The 17500-nt window shown below is 36.7% G+C and overlaps 1 protein-coding gene across 1 annotated transcript in view; it reads right to left on the reverse strand.

Moving 5' to 3' along the window:
- LOC137616066 (legumain-like) overlaps window positions 1-17500 on the reverse strand; it is a 51847-nt gene that overhangs the window by 19283 nt on the left and 15064 nt on the right. Inside the window, exons 3-4 of the mRNA XM_068345743.1 lie at window positions 7312-7409; window positions 6765-7071 (exon numbers count right to left, since the gene is read on the reverse strand). Coding sequence (XP_068201844.1) covers window positions 6765-7071; window positions 7312-7409 — 405 coding nt within the window. The remainder of the gene's footprint in view (window positions 1-6764; window positions 7072-7311; window positions 7410-17500) is intronic.

The raw sequence follows: 17500 nt of genomic DNA on the forward strand, positions 1-17500 counted from the left end.
TGCGTTTGTGGACCATTCTAACTCTATCGGCTTGAGCTAGAGTAGAGCATCTGCTGTCACATTGCGTATCGATTGTGCATGAACTGCTGATAGGAGCCATCCTTTTAGGTAAGGGATGGCTAACATTACCTAAACTATATGAGACGCTCTCTAGCCTTATCGGTTCCGACGTCTCATTATCGCTTCGATGTTCCAGATCAGCCTTAGGAGGTCTGATCTGCATGGAGAGAGTTTCCCTACCCACGAAGGACCAAAATGGCCTTGGATAGAATTGACCGAATCCCTTGGACTTTCCTCTGATGGGAGTGAATACCCCATTCTTTCGGCTAGGCATCCATGCGGATGATCTTCAATAGTCGGGGTAGTTACAAGGGCATGGTCATCCATAGGCTTTTGGCCTTTGACTATTGTTCGGGAAGCGATTAAGGAAAGACCGATATCGGTCCTTTTAGATCTCTTCGAGCGTTTGATGCGTATCTTCTCCACACTCTTAACGCATCTTTCAGCTGTGCACTTAGCACTGGTTCTTTCACTATTGCGAACTGGGGGAGTTCAAAACTCCTCCCTGTTAGCATCTTGGAATCCTGACTGATTACCATAGTCTCTTGACCGACCCTGCGATCTCCTTTTACATACCCAAGGGTAAGGATAGCTGGTGTGACCACAGGTTTTAATGGTTTTTTAACCATTGAAGCCTTTGAGCTGGAGAGAATTGAGACTTCTTGAACCTTATCTTGCATCCCCAATGCCCGGAACACTTCCTTGGATGCTCATAGACCAGCGACTTCGGGTGCTGCCCTCCCCAGCCTTTTTTCCGGGTACATTGTTGCCTGAACCATTTCTAGGCTTGGTTTTTGCGTAACTGTGTACGCCAATCCCATGAAGATACCTAGGACTGTGTTTAGTCCGACAAGTATCTTTCCTAGGACATACGTTATCCTCTGTAACTTGAATCCTAGGTAGGAGGAGAGGGGGTGACTGACTGGAAGCTGCCAATAGACATCTTTCAGGTCTGAGAAGACTGCGAACACCCCTTTTTTTAAATAAGGTCCATATGTTCAGAACGATTAACATTCTGAACTTGCTGTTTTATTTGAACTTGTTGAGTGGTGACAAGTTCAGAATGACTCTGAGTTTTCTTGAGTCCTTCTTGTGAACACCAAACAGCCTTCCCTGGAATTCGATGGCCTATACTTTCCTTACTACCTGTATGGTGTAGAGCTCTAAGGTATACTCTTCCAGAAGGGGTTTGGAGTGTAGGAAGAGTTGAGGAAATGATGGTGGAGGCATATCTCTTTTCCATCCTAGTCCCATCTTGATTAAGCCTTGGACCCAAGGATCGAAGGTCCAGCGATCCTGAAGGAGCCTCCTTCCTACCAGAAGCGTCTCTTTGCTTCGCCTGTGGCACCGCGGTCATCTAACCGTGGGATGTTGTTGAACAGCCCATGGAAAATTTCTAGACTTTTCCGTTTTCCTTTTAGGTTGGGGACCCACATCTGTGGAAGGCTTTCCCTTTGAAAAGATGCCCCACTCTTGGAGAAGTCCTATGTTCTCCGTGGTGGCCTTCTTAATTACCTCTCTAACTACCTCGTTTGTAAAGAGCTCTCTACCCCAGATGTTGGAAGATATTAGCTTCCTGGTTTTGTGTTTCACTGTTGCGGCAACAAACACAAACTCCCTACAGGCTCTCCTAGCCTTCATAAAGGCATAAAGGTCTTTTACTAAGGTGGCCATATGCATTTTGGCCAAGACCATGAGCATGCCTGGGGTGCTTTGATTGGCTGAACACAACTCTATGCAGTTCTGTAGGGATAGGAAGGCTGCAAGTCTCTCCTTTGTCTCTTGTTCCTTGCCCAAAAGAAACTCAGATAGTTTAGGGAGATTCTCGCTAAACTGTCGTCTAGCGACATCCGCGTCTCGTCTTCCTACTAAAAAGGTCAAGTGGACTTCCTTCCAATCCTTCTCCTGCATGGGAAAGACTGGTGACAGAGGCTTGCACTCCTCGAGTGCAGGACATGGTCTACCTGCCTCCACTGCTTTGGCAACAGATTTAAATGCCTTCCACGTAAAGGGGAATGATATTGAAACAGGAGCAAGAAAGGAAGGGTGTCTGTTACTTAATGTGAACACTTTCGACACTGAGTAACCCGCCCTTCTCAGGCTACTTGACAAGATAGCCTGTGCCTTATCATGGTCAATAATCATGACCTCCTTCAGTTCCGTTTCTTTTCTTGACGTTTGTTCATGCCTCAGTCGAATGAAGCAATTAGGGAAAGCGTCAAAGCTTGGCCAAAACTGGATTTCGTACAAAGGAATAGCACCCCTCTTTTCCGAGATGTAGAGTTTGCCGTTTAAAATCGGCATAAGCTCAGCAAACCTCCAGGGGTTGGTTTTCGGAGCATGTCGAAAGGTCTTGGTCTCTGGGTCGTTTGTATGACCCTTGGGGAGCGACAAGTGGAGCTTCACAGAGCTTTATCTTGAATTTCGCTTTCTCCTTTTCGTCTTGTTTGCAAAAGTTTTCTATTAGACCTTTCATATGGGCCAGTAATTGGTCAATTTTGTCTATTAGAGGGGTAGAGAGCGAGGATGTCGATGTTAACGGCTCTAGAGCTGGCACCGGAAGCAATTCCAACACGACATTGTCCACCTCTTCCCGTGGGGGCTTCCTGACCTCCGTCCCAAGGGCTACCTGGCCGCAGGGAGGTATAAATCGTGCCTGGGGCACCACTATTTTCTTACTTGCTATCAGGAATAGTAAGCTATGCATCCTATCACTAGGTAGGTATGGTCCCGGAGAGATGTTCTGGAATCCTCTCACCCAGTTGTGTAGTTTCTTACGAGCTGCATCCCTTGACTCCATTGACTTGGGATTCTCGAAACCCTCGGACATTAAGGTCCGACATACATTGCAAACTTGAGGGTTCCAAAAATGCAGGGATTCGGAGATAATATTGCAGGGGGTATGAAACCTGCATGTATTATGGCCATAAAAGTACTTACTCTTGATACTGCAGAAGACTGTAACACATGTCATCTGGGGTTCCTCCTTTAAAGAAAGGAAAGCAGAATGAGTATACAATTGATTATCTCATTGATAAGCAATATGTAAAAGTCATCTTTTAACTAAAATAGCTTAATATTGTAAACCAGAAAGTGATAGTGGGAGACACATACTTGTGTATCCCTTGCAAGCAAATGCTGTTACTTCCCCACAGTACTAACTGTAAACAGATTCCTCTATCAAGGAACTCTAACGAAAGGGTTCTAAACCCTAGGGGTAGAAAAGTGTACAAGTCACTGCCCCTTTTTATTCTTCAACACTGTGGGGTAAGGATGACTGATTTCTAATCAGAGTATTGAAGGAATTCTATTCTTTCAATATAGGAACGGTCTCAGCAGAAACCCGCACAAGGGTACCCAAGATATGTTAGAAACTAACTACTGTATAATCATACTATCGTTTTCTGTTTGCAGTATATGCTATATTGCAAATACCGACTACTGTATAATTATATATAATGTAGTTCAGCCAGTGTGCTGCCATTGTGGCAAGCATCTGACAGCACGGTCCAGCTGACATGACGCCGACTGGACTAGGAAATATAAAAGACATATATTTGTGTATCCTACCCAGCCCATTTGCTGTGACCTTCCCTTACAATATTAAAATCATAGAGTTTCCTGATCAGGGAAACTCAGGATAAGGGTTCTAACCTTCTAGGGTTAGAAGTGTAATACCACCAGCCCTTTAAATTATTTAATATTGTAGGGTAATATGAAAACTGATTTTTAATCATAATATTGAAGAAATTCTATTCTTTCAATATAGGATTGGTCTCAGCAAACACCCGGGCAATGATACCCAAGATATATTGGAAAATAACTACTAGTATAATATATACAATAGTTTTTCTATCTGCAGTATATCCTATACTGCAAATATACTGACTACCCGTATAAACATATACTGTAATTCAGCCGGCATGTAGCCGGCATAGCTAGTCCATTCCAGCGCAGCCAGCATGTTAGCTAAAAGAGAGAGAGACACCATGGAGTGAAGGCTGCTTTATTACTGTGTATGTATACACTAATTAAGGATGTAAATATCTAATTCACTGCCTTTCCCCAGAAAGAAGGTTCAAATGGAAGGGGAGAATGTAACATTCAGGCTTCCATCCACCCACAAGTACCATCGCCGGGAAGGTCCATCCGGCAAATAGCCGGCAGGCTAGCACCCGGCAGCACTGGTAAAGTCGGCATACTGCTATAGTCGGCATACTGCCAGCTGAGTCAGCACCTATCCGTGCCGGGCTAATACCCCGGCAATAGAACTTGTGGCCGGCAGTCCAAGGGAGGACTGAAGACCTTTGGTGACAGAAGGGACTTCCCACCAAGAGCCATAATGGCTGCCAGCAGCCGCCAGCCGCTGGCAGCCGTCATGGCTGCCGACAGATGACATGGCTGCAAGCAGCCTGCATAGCCGCTGGCAGCCGTTATATCTGCCGACAGTTTGTATAAAACATGGCCGCCGGCAGTTGTCATGGCTGCCAGCAGCCGGCATAGCCGCAGGCAGCCGGACAACAGCTGTAGAGTAGGAGTCTGGCAGGCCCCCGCAATCCACCGGCAAACGGTGAGATTGCAGGACGATGGCTCAAAGAAATACGATGGCTTGACCATCACAAAAGAACAGAGGGGGAGGGAAAAGGGTCCTGTATGAGGTGTGGAAGGAGCCGGTAAGGTTGCCGGTCCTACACACCCTTAAGAAACTCTGTTTTAGTATCAGCGCCATCCTAGGCGGAAGGAGAATTTCTATTCTCCAACCTAGGGTCTGTCAATACAGTTAAGGGGATGGTAGCAGTGCTGTCTCCTCTCAACAAGGGAGAAACAGAGTTCCAGTTCTGGCGCCATCCTAGGCCTCAGAAGAATAACTATTCTTCAGCCTAGGGTCTGCGAGCACAGTACTAGTCTACTAGACCACAGGGAGAAGGTGGCAGCATCATACAACCACTTCAAGTGCGGCCTACGGAGGGCTAGCCTCCTATGTCAGCAGCCTAGCCGGCAGGGGAATGACTATTCACCCTGCCGGCCGACTGTCGGCACAAGACTAAATACCCTGAGGTTCTGACCAAATCCCAAAACCTGCTATATGCGGTTAAGGGAAGGGACAAAAGAACCGTAGGCTAGTCATGCCTGAATGAAAACTCGAGGCACGACCCAGTAGGGTTGTACCCTAAGGCTACACTCAGAGACGAGTATCGGTTTGTACAATGATTCTAGGAGATATCTATCTTCGTTTGAATTGATAAACCAATACACGAGGGTAACCGGGGAAATGTCGAAAGTATACTTTATCACATAGGTTAGGTTACCTAGGCAAGACGAGATCTCGGTGACCTAAATCACCGAAACTCTGACTTATACGATCTACATAGAAAAAGGAAAATTATGCATATAAATATCTTTACAAGTATAAAATGCGTAAATAGGTTTCATAATTAAATAATTAATGCTATTTCAACCGGGAATATCGTTCTACTAACTAAATAACACATGGCTAACGAACGACAGCACCCATGGCACCTCCAGTAACAGGCCTAGCTCCTAATCACAATAATTACTCTAATTTCTCTGTGAGACGGGAGCTAGATTACACAAGAGATTGCATAATAATCCTTGAAAATTGATCTAAAAGGTCAGATCAACAGGGAACACCACCGTGTGAAATCGCTACAGAATTAGGAATGTCCACCATCTTGGATATGGCGCTGTTGTGATACTTAATAGTAGTATGGGAACTAGGGTATCCTTGATACGGCTCCCCTTCTAATTTTGCCACTTTCCCCCTCGAAGCGTAAACGCTATTCGGGGCGCAGATTTCTATGTGGCGTGTCAAGAATACATCCCCTGATTTTATGCGATATCCTTGAGAGAAATTTTAAGGATATTCGTGCCAAGAGTTAGAATTCTGGAGACCTAAAGGTAAAATTCTCTGGGAATATCACTGTAGTACATATATCCCTTAGGAAGCTACTAATAGGAACTTCCATCAGGACGACATGGCTTGAGCCCCCCCACAAAAAAAAAAATATATATATATATATATATATATATATATATATATATATATATATATATATATATATATATATATATATATACATACATACATATATATATATATATATATATATATATATATATATATATATATATATATATATATATATATAGTGTGAAAAACTAGTCATTGTAGAGCAAAGTCATAAATACATCTTTATCTTTAAGCAACTAGATTTACGATAAAGTGGTTATGTCGAAATGTTCATGTCTTTATAAGGAATTATGAAATGGTATATAAAACATGACAATTGTAGTTATTTGTAATTGCACAAACCGGCTAAAAAAGAAAGTCTATTTAAAATTGTCGGTGGAAAAGAGGTTTTTTGATGCAACGTCCACCTTTTTGGATTGTCTTTTTAACGCGTTCTTGATAAGGGTATAGAAAAAAATTATTTTGTATGGGTTTTTCGTCAGAGTCGGAAGGTTTTGACCAAATACTTACCCAACTACTCATAATACATCACGATAACTACCTTTTATAATATATCTTCATTATTCCCTAGTTTATTTCATGCTGTGGATTTTGCATTTAATATAATAAGAAATACTGTTTCAAGTTATCAGGAACCTCTACAGTATTGTGTCAACTAAAATTTTTAGTGTAATTACGAGTTTAGCTATTGTTACTGTTTGAAACATCTTACCTCTTTAAACTTGCGTTTTTTATGAAGGTCCTTGATGACTCTGGCTAGAACATTTGCATGCAATACCTGGTCTGGGAAACAGAAGATGCCAGGACCACCATGATCTACCAAGTTAATAAAAATCCTGTCATTTTGAGTGCTGTTGATCACTTTCCCTGACCCTATTCCTTCCATAGCCTTGGCATTTCCCTTCAAGATGCGCAGAAAGTTTAAAGGAGTAACGTCCTTGCCAACGTAGTCCTTTGGGACTCCCTTATACACATTGGGTCCATTTGGGCGGTTGATGATGACACCTGGGTTGGGGTTCCTGGTGAAGAATGCGTATTGTACTATATATCTAGGATTAAGGCTTCCAATAATGCAGTTATTATATATAACTCATCATTATGAATAGTTATTTCCATGCACATAGGAAGGCATTTTTTGTATCGGATATAAAGCATAAAAATCAATTAACAAAATGAAAATAAAATTGGAATTTCAAAATTACTTCTTTTTTTTATATACTGTTCTATAATTAATGAAACATTATTTGGGCAGTACTCACATTTCATTGTAACTGATATCGTCATACATCATGACAATTATATGATCATCAGGAACACCATGTTTATGAAGTATTTGGTATGCGTGGCACACGTCAGCCTGAGAAGCCCGATGGCAAAGGAAAGTTTTAGTTTAGTAACATTATTCCAAATATGTAAACATTTATATTGCATAATTTACGAACCATTTACTGTATGTTGACAAACTAGCTTCCACTGAATAGAATTCGCATATGTGAAAACAAGAAAATAGAAAATTAATTACGTTAAATGGGTGAATTACCAAATATGTTTATTTGGTAAAATAGAACTGGTATATTAGACTTTTTCAAACTAATACACATAAGCACTAACATACTGCACGGAAGGCGGATACATGTTTCAGTAAGCCGAAAATTAAAACTTTTTTGGGGACTGTGAAAAGCTGCAACTGGAACAGATTGTGGATGGAGATTATTTGCAAAAGGACTTAAAAGCAATAATTTCGGAGGCACACACTCGTTAATAAAATAGATCTTACGGAAGATGACCAAATAGAATGCTTTAGGTGAGAACACGAGAACTAGAAAAGAGAGTACTAAGAAACAAATTTAGAAGAGGGCAAGAATACATCGCGTCTACAGTTCAAGTATCGCTATTCATTAAAACCTCTGAAAGAAATTAAATTAAAAGTGATAGTTGAACAAAGATCATGTTTCTCATCTGGCCGTTGAGTGCTACGTAATCCTAGGGTGTAACCTGTATTATTATTATTATTATTATTATTATTATTATTATTATTATTATTATTATTATTATTATTAGCTAAGCTATAACCCAAGTTAGAAAAGCAAGATACTATAAGCACAAGGGCTCCAACAGGGAAAAATAGCCCAGTGAGGAAAGGAAATAAGAGAATAAATAAACGATATAAGAAGTAATGAAAATTAAGATAAAATATTTCTAAGATATTAACAACATTAAAACCGAAATTTGATTTATAAACTATAAAGGACTTATGTAAGCCTGTTCAACATAAAAGAATTTGCTGCAACTTTGAACTTTTGAAGTTCTACTGATTCAACTACCAGATTAGGAAGATCACTCCACAACTTGGTCACAGCTGGAATAAAACTTCTAGAGTACTGTGTAGTAATGAGACTCATGATGTAGATGGCCTGGCTATTAGAATTAACTGCATGCCTAGTATTACGGACAGGATGGAACTATCCGGGATGATCTGAATGGAAAGGATGGCCAGAATTATAAAGAAAATCTTATGCAACATGTATAATGAATTAATAGAACGGCGGTGTCAGAGATTAACATTTAGATCAGGAATGCTAAATCTAATAGATCGTAAGTTCCTGTCCAACAAATTAGGATGAGAATCAGCAGCTAAGTGAGACAAATTGACATTATGATGGTCTTTAAAAAGGTGAATCTTTTTGATATCTCAGAGATCGATCAGCCCAAGAGGATAACCATCAATTCCTGTCTCTTGTGGAAACACGAGGAAAGAGAAATATTATAGTAGTAGTAGAGGAAAGATACTTGAAAACATCAGAACTTCATGTGAAGAACAAATTTGTCAAGACAGACTTGTCTCATATACGATTATCATTAAAGTTTATGTATTTTTCAATCACCACTCATTTTTTTTCTAGTTATATTGTGTTGTGGTGTAAATCTAAACTGTGATATTTGTATTTTTGTTTCGTTGAATTTATAAAAGTTTAATTTCTATAAGAAAGTACACATACTACGTAAAGGAGAATGGATTTATAAATGAAACCTAATCATGATATTTTATGGAAATAAATGAAGAATAAGAGCTCATTTTACATTTTATACTATGTATTAATTATCAATGTATTTTAAATGCATTTTCCACCGTAGTGTCTTTTGACTTCGGTCAGGATCCACTTAGAACAGGTCAGCCAGACAGAGGATTAAGGATGAGTCACCGCGGTTCAGTACGTCACGCAATCCAATGCCCTTCTCAAAGAAACTACTGGCGACCAGTGATCCTATGGATCGTGTGACGTCACGGGGGATTAGCGCTGATTCTGTCTGGCAGACCTGTTCTAAGTGGGTCCTGACTTTGGTCTAAAATCAACGGTGTCAGGTAAACTTCTCGAAGGCAATTGCTCGACAGTAAATTTCTCGAACACAATTTCTCGAAAAATAATTTCCCAATGAAACAATTTATCGAATACAGCATATCTCGATGGTAAATTCTTTAATTTCTCGAATGCAGTATTTCTCGATAGTTAATTTCTCGAGCACAGGTGACACTCGCATTCCCCGAAAACTGTCCAACAGACACTTGAAGACTAATTCATAACCACTCATCATTTCTGCGAGAGATCACGTTTGTTTAAAGCAATTTTTGTTTTTCTTATTTGGGAGGTATCAGTATCCCTGTAAGCAGAAGAAAAGTATCGTGACGTTGGGAAAAGGTTGAAAAACATTGTAATGAGTTATGATGAAGATTGTCCTGTAGAAGAATATTTACGTGTGGCGTATAACATTTCATTCTAATTGATTACATTTTGATATTTTATTTCTATCTATTTTGTCTGCAATCTTAGATAAAATTATAAATTTTAACCCCAATATTTTATTTTCATTCCTCCCTTTTCTTGATTTACAATAAAATTATAACCTTATTTTTTAATTCTTTCTTACTAATATATATTATTTAACTATTGTTTTTTTTTACGCTTGTGCATCCTTAGAAAAGCCTATGGAGGATTATTTTAAATTCAATAGCAGAGGAGATCATTTAACGAACTGCTAAATTTATCAATTAATATTGGTTTTTAAGAAAATACATGTGAATTTTTCGAATACATATTCTAGAAAAAATAGGTATTGGTTTTCAAGGAATATGGTATTCGATTAAATGATAGTTCGAGAAATTATTTTTTGAGCAATTGGATTCGAGAATTTGGCTTTCGAAAAATTGCTTCGAGAAATTTATATGTGTACCAAAATCAACAACCTAACCCAACCATACATTGAAGACAGTGTGTAAATGTAATGCTAGAAATCACGAGTGCAACAAACAACTATACCAAAGGCCTCTAGTATATCCTATAACACCTTTTTCCATAAAGAAGAATCATATGCATAAATGAATGAAAATATAAAAATGTGCGCCCTAAACATTTGCGTCACCAAAACTGTTGCAGCACGTTTTGGAACCTTTTTTCTTTCAAAGAAGCATTTATAAACTCCTGAATCTAGTCCCGCATTTTTATTCTTTGTCATTGACCCCTGATGTTTTGGCCAGATAGTCGTTTAAGTAAAGTATGTAACCAATCTCAGCTTTATGCATTACGTCTCGTTGTTTGTATACTTCACGGGCAAAACTTATGCTCTCAACCTCTAAAAGAATGCTGATTTTAAACCCTTCATATTCGTTCTCTGCAAACGCAGCTTATATTTTTGAAAGAAGTTTCTAACGGGAAATGGAATACATAAGTACTTCCATGAAAGTGAATTGGCATGGAAACGTGTTTCAAATGAATGCATTGTAGCTGCTTGCGTCATCAGTATTATCCAAGATTAGGTTTATTCAACGTTTAAATAAGCATTGTGCTGATGATCAGATATCCTGTTATGCACTTGATGGCACTACCTGAAATAACGTAAGCTTTAGGTCGTTTACCGTAGTTGGAGTCTTATTGACCATTGACACTTCTTTCGAACATAGAGTTTTTGGCAATTAATTCACATGAAGATGAAATTGTAAAAAAATACTTCGATTTTTTAAATCTAAATGACTCTACTTATTGATATACCCTTGAAATTGAATGACAGTCAAATGTATGCTATTTAGGAATATTTCAGTTTGTTTTCTTTATATGATGCTTTTAAAACTAGCTTTATTTTGTATAATTATTTGTATAATTCACATTGGCAATGAAAAAAATACACTAACGTTCGCATCCGAATTTAACGGGTTCTGTTGATTAGGCGGATTAATGTTTCGTTTCACCTTCTTATGTTTTTCAACTTGAAATGATGGATAGTCAAACTGAAATCATTAAAGCTTGAGTTTTATGAGACAAAATCTCAAAGATTCCGCTTACGTTTAAATGAAAGTATTTTAGACTCAGGTGATCTTGATGTTCTGTGCGAGATGGCTGTACAAATTTTAGGAACTATATTTGCAGTAGTAAATAGAAGTTATATTAAGAATGTTGAGTTTAGGTATAACTAAAAGGTGTTAATCTAAGGGTCTGTAAATAACAAAAACGCTTTCAGACGAAAGGTCTATCGAGCTTCCTTATTAGTTGATCCCCAAACTAATTCCTAAGGAGTATTGGCATATTAAAACAAAATTTAAAAGGACCGATTTCATCCCTAGAGCTTCTTAACTTCAATCTAACGTGCATTGTGGTGTTATACGTTCAAGGAAAATGAATTAGGTATGAAATAAGCTTATATTTAGTTTGAACTGGAATGTGATTAGGTGGATAGTGTCAGCGAACACAGGTGATGTTTGAACGGAATTTCATCAGAGGACTCATTTGTCATAGCTATTATTTGAATAAGCTATAGATGAGTTGTCCTTTCAACGTTAGTGATTTCATGAGGTACACTGCATGTAAATACTAACATATTTATATAATATATTTTTTTATGGATTTAATCTCTCTCTCTCTCTCTCTCTCTCTCTCTCTCTCTCTCTCTCTCTCTCTCTCTCTCTCTCTCTCTCTCTCTCTCTCTCTCAGCAGAATAACCATTTTATAATGGAATAAAGATTTTTTACTTTGACTTTGACTCTCTCTCATACACAGTTTATCCGACAATAATATTTTCGTCTGTGGTACATTACAAGATTTAGTTATATTGAAATTGGAATTTAAACCAAGAATTTAAGTTTCTGTAATAAAGGAGGTTTATTAGTATGATCGGGGTAAGAATAAGTTACAATAATTCCTTTCCGCGTAGATGAAATTCTGAGAGGTGTTCGTTGATGTCAGGTACATTATTGACAATGAGACGTTATGTAAGAAAATAGAAGCATAACTTGCTCATACTACTTGTTGCAAATGGAATTTGCTTGGTCATGCTTGTAGTTTCTTTGAATTATCATCTTCATGGTTCTCTTAACACCCTTGTTTTGCTCTCTGATATTGAAACTAAAAACAAATGCATTTATGAATTTCTTATATGAATAAAGGATTTGAAGAAAAATCTGTCCTATACCGGTTTCATTTTGTCATATACTGTAGATACAATTATTGAGATAAATATTGATTTTGAGGGGCATAACCGAATTTTCTATTCATGTTTATTGTGGCAGCGTAAAATCTATCTCTCGTCATAAATCAGGAAATACAGAGCATTATTAACATTATTTCTGTTAATGTCAGACTTAGCATTATTTTTAATATTTCAAGAAGGGGATTGTCCTTAAAACTTTCGATGTCATTGGTGTGTTTGCTAGTTACGACCAAATAATCATGGATACAGGAAGCGGTAGTAATAAAAACTATCGATATCTGACTTCCGTGTCTGACGTAAATATATTATGCACGTTATGTATGTTCTTAATTGTATGGAACACAATCAAGATTTTTACTCGATGGAAAGGTAGTGCTGTCAGTGCATCTTACGGGTGCACTGTAGACATCACTTTAAGGTCTTTATAGCGTTCCTTCGGCCCCAGCTGAATTTGCCTTATATCCTAATTTACCCCTTCTTGCATCTATATTCAATCTTGATGTTCAATCGCTTATTAGTTTTACTTCATAATGTAACTAGTAGTTGTTTTAAGCTACATGTACACCCATCAACAAAACCGGTGTCGCCTGGCCAGACCTGACTTGGGGAGATCATGCCCCTCTTGCTCTAAAAGGTGGCCGACGTTAAACAACCGAGACATCGTTAGGATGGTTTGGATGTGAGAGGAGGGAAATTACCGATATCACTCAAAGAAATGCGATGAAGAGAGAGAACTTTTTTATTCTTTTAAAAATGTAATGCAATATTATTTCGAAACTAATTCATCAAAAGATTTTATCATAACTTTTTATGTGAATTTTCCTATCCTATTTCTATATAAAGTTTTCTTGAATAATATTGGAACTGACTATTCATATTAATATTCATAACATGGAAATATCCTTTGTTAGCATTATCTTAAGCAATTCCTCTCTTCCACATACATACACACTGTAGCCTATGTATTTAATGTATCGTTTTAAATAGCACCTATTGGGTCACCAATCATTAATAAGTGGCCTTTGTTCAAAATTTCGAAGGTAATGAGGTTTAAAGGTTTTGTTGTTGATTTCAGTGTTTTCCTTTGATTTCGATCATGAGCCACGTAGCTCGGTGTGGTTGGGGTCAGCTTTTGGCACGGGCTACTTGGCTCCGGCCCTCTTAGAGAATATAGTGTTATTTGCTATATCAATTATATTAGTTTAAGGTTGGAGATTCCATATGCATCATCAGTTAACATAATCTATATTGTTTCAGAAGTGATTGGTGAAAATAAAATATGTGAAACAACCTGCAATGAAAGTTCATTAGTGCATTATTATAGTGATAATGTGGTATATAGGATTTAGGGTATAACAGATTAAACTGTCAACACATTGTTTACTCAAATTATCTGGTTCGGCGTCAATAACCTTAGATGTCAGGATGACAAAAAAACTCCTTATCAATCAATCAATCAATCAAATTATCTGGGCAAGTCGCTCACTTCCAAGCGAACCGCCTTCCCAGGTGGCTATTGCTCAATGCTCAAAAGTCCGAATCTAGCTGGCTTCACCCTTCCAAAGGCAAAATATTGAGTATTGAGTATTTGTATCATTACGATTTTATTTGTCGTTTCATGTCTTGATGTCAAACAACTTAAAAGTGTTCCCTCGGTAAGATCTTCAAGAAATCCATAACTCTCGATATTTCTTCAATCAGTTTTTCACATATTTACTTCGTTATTTATAGTTTTTATATAATGTTAAACACCTGGAAAGTAAACTGTATGAAATATTGTCATCTTAGTATTTTGTTTTTCATTATCTAAAAAAACTTCCACCAGAAAGATCTTATCATAACTGTGAGACCTTTAAACCTCAAACATGTGGGGATGGGGTTAGAAGGATATAACCAGGTGTGTGTTAAAGATGATGGTAGAGAGAGGGCAATTGGGTGATCTTAATGTATGGCTCGACGAGGTTTGCTTATTAACATTTATGAAGTGATGATGATGATGGTAATACCCCTATTAATAACATTTAATATCAATGATTCCAACTCGCAATGAAAACGGGCATATATCGTTCGAACATTGTTTTTAGGTGGCTATTGAACATCTTTGGAACAAGTGAATCTTCACCTGAAAGAAATACAATTCCAACACTAACTTGCAAAGTAGTTAGCGGTCTTGTATGGTCCTTGGGAACATCCAAATAATATAGAATATTAGATACAGGTAATATATATATATATATATATATATATATATATATACACACACATATATATATATATATATATATATGTATATATGTATATATATATATATATATATATATATATATATATATATATATACTGTATATTTATATATGTATATATATATATATATATATATATATATATATATATATATATATACATATATATATATATATATATATATATACAGAGAGAGAGAGAGAGAGAGAGAGAGAGAGAGAGAGAGAGAGAGAGAGAGAGAGAGAGAGAGAGAGAGAGAGAGAGAGAGAGAGAGAGAGCAGCTGCTAGAATAATGCAAACAAAGGATATATCATTCCGACGTATATTAATTGGAATAGTCAGATCCCACAATATTTAAGGATGATCTATATAAACATGTAATAAGGAATTCAAATATATCGGTATGATTATATTTTTCGATAAGTATTCTCGAAAACGAATGCATTTCTTAAAAGAATATATATATATATATATATATATATATATATATATATATATATATATATATATATATATATATATATCATTCAGGAATCTGTTCATAGACTTGAAAGCAACCCTTCTCCACTATGATAGCTGATTAGTGAGTTTGCAACACGTGGTTATTTATCATGAATATATATCAATAACAACGTGTTGCAAACACTAATCAGCTATCATAGTGGAGATGAGATTATTTCAAATCTAAGAATAGATTCCTGAATTCAACAGGAATATGTACGGTAGTCTTGTAATAAACTTGTATTTGTCTTGATAGCATGGTTGTTTACAGTCTCTGCAAGCATGGTTGCGGCCAAGAGGCATAGGTTCGAATTTATACCCAGCCAGAATCTGTTATCATAAATGAATTTCTAGTGGATATTCATTCCCAAAGATAGGATTCGATATTAAATGCCATTGTGGTTGATATTTACATTAATTAAAATCAAAAGTGTTAGACATGTATATATATATATATATATATATATATATATATATATATATATATATATATAATATATATATATATATATATATATATATATATATATATTATATATGTATATATATATATATATATATATATATATATATATATATATATATACATATATATATATATATATATAATATATATATATGTATATATATGTGTATCTATATATATATATATATATATATATATATATATATATATATATATATATATATATATATATTCTTTTACTTGCCTTGTTACAACCCTATTTGTGTCCGATCTATCGGAGTCCAGACATTGATGGCTATATATGAAAGGTCTGGGACTCACTGATGGGTGTTAAGTAGCAGGAGCCTGCGTGGTGAGGAGGAGGTATGCTGGCTGTTTAGTTCGCCACTCACCTGGCTGAAGCAGAGTCATTTCATTCATAGAAAATACCTGAAGTATATGCTGTATTTAATTGTAGCACCTCTTTGGCCCACATTTTGAGGTTCCTGACCTTTAGCATTAGGGGCTTTTTGACCTCTTATTTTGATGTGCCTTACTTCTAGTATTTGAGGTTCTTTGACCTTTATTTTGAGGTGCCTTATCTCTAGCATTAGGGTTTTCTTTACCTCTATTTTAGGTGCTTCAACTTTAGCTTTATGACCTCTATATTTTTAGGTGCCTTATTTCTAACATTAGGCGCTTTTAACCTCTATCTTTAGGTGCCTTAACTTTAGCTTTAGGGACTTTATGACCTTTATTTCGAGGTGCCTTATCTCTAGCATTAGGGGCTTTTTTACCTCTATTTTGAGGAGCATTACTTCTAGCATTAGAGGCTCTTTGACCTCTATTTTAGGTGCCTTATTTATAGCATTAGGGGCTTTTTGACATCGATTTTGAGGTGCATTACTTCTAGCTTTAGAGGCTCTTTGACGTCTATTTCTAGGTGGCTTATTTATAGCATTAGGGGCTTTTTGACCTCGATTTTGAGGTGCATTACTTCTAGCATTAGAGGCCCTTTGACCTCTATTTTTAGGTACCTTATTCATGGCAATAGGGGCTTTTTGACCACGATTTTGAGGTGCATTACTTCTAGCATTAGAGGTTCTTTGACCTCTATTTTTAGGTGCCTTATCTAAGCATTAATGGCTTTTTGACCTCGATTTTGAGGTGCATTACTTTTAGCATTAAAGACTCTTTGACCTCTATTTTTAGGTGCGTTATTTATAGCACTAGAGGCTCTTTGACCTCTATTTTAGGAGCATTACATATAGCATTAGAGGCTTTTTGACCTCGATTTTGAGGTCCATTACATGTAGCATTAGAGGCTCTTTGACTTCTATTTTTAGGTGCTTTAAGTATAGCATTAGAGACTCTTTGACCTCTGTTCTAGGAGCCTTATACACACACACACACACACACACACACACACACACATATATATATATATATATATATATATATATATATATATATATATATATATATATATATATATATATATATATATATATATATATATATATATATATATATATCATTAGAGGCTTTTTAACCTCGATTTTGAGGTCCATTACTTGTAGCATTAGAGGCTCTTTGACCTCTATTTTTAGGTGCCTTATTTATAGCATTAGAGGCTATTTGACCTCTATTTTAGGAGCCTTACATATAGTATTAGAGGCTTTTTGACCTTGATTTTGAGGTCCATTACTTGTAGCATTAGATGCTCTTTGACCTCTATTTTTAGGTGCCTTATTTATAGCATTAGAGGCTCTTCGACCTCT

Source organism: Palaemon carinicauda, chromosome 22, assembly GCF_036898095.1.
Source record: "Palaemon carinicauda isolate YSFRI2023 chromosome 22, ASM3689809v2, whole genome shotgun sequence".
Classification (NCBI taxonomy): Eukaryota; Metazoa; Arthropoda; class Malacostraca; order Decapoda; family Palaemonidae; genus Palaemon; species Palaemon carinicauda.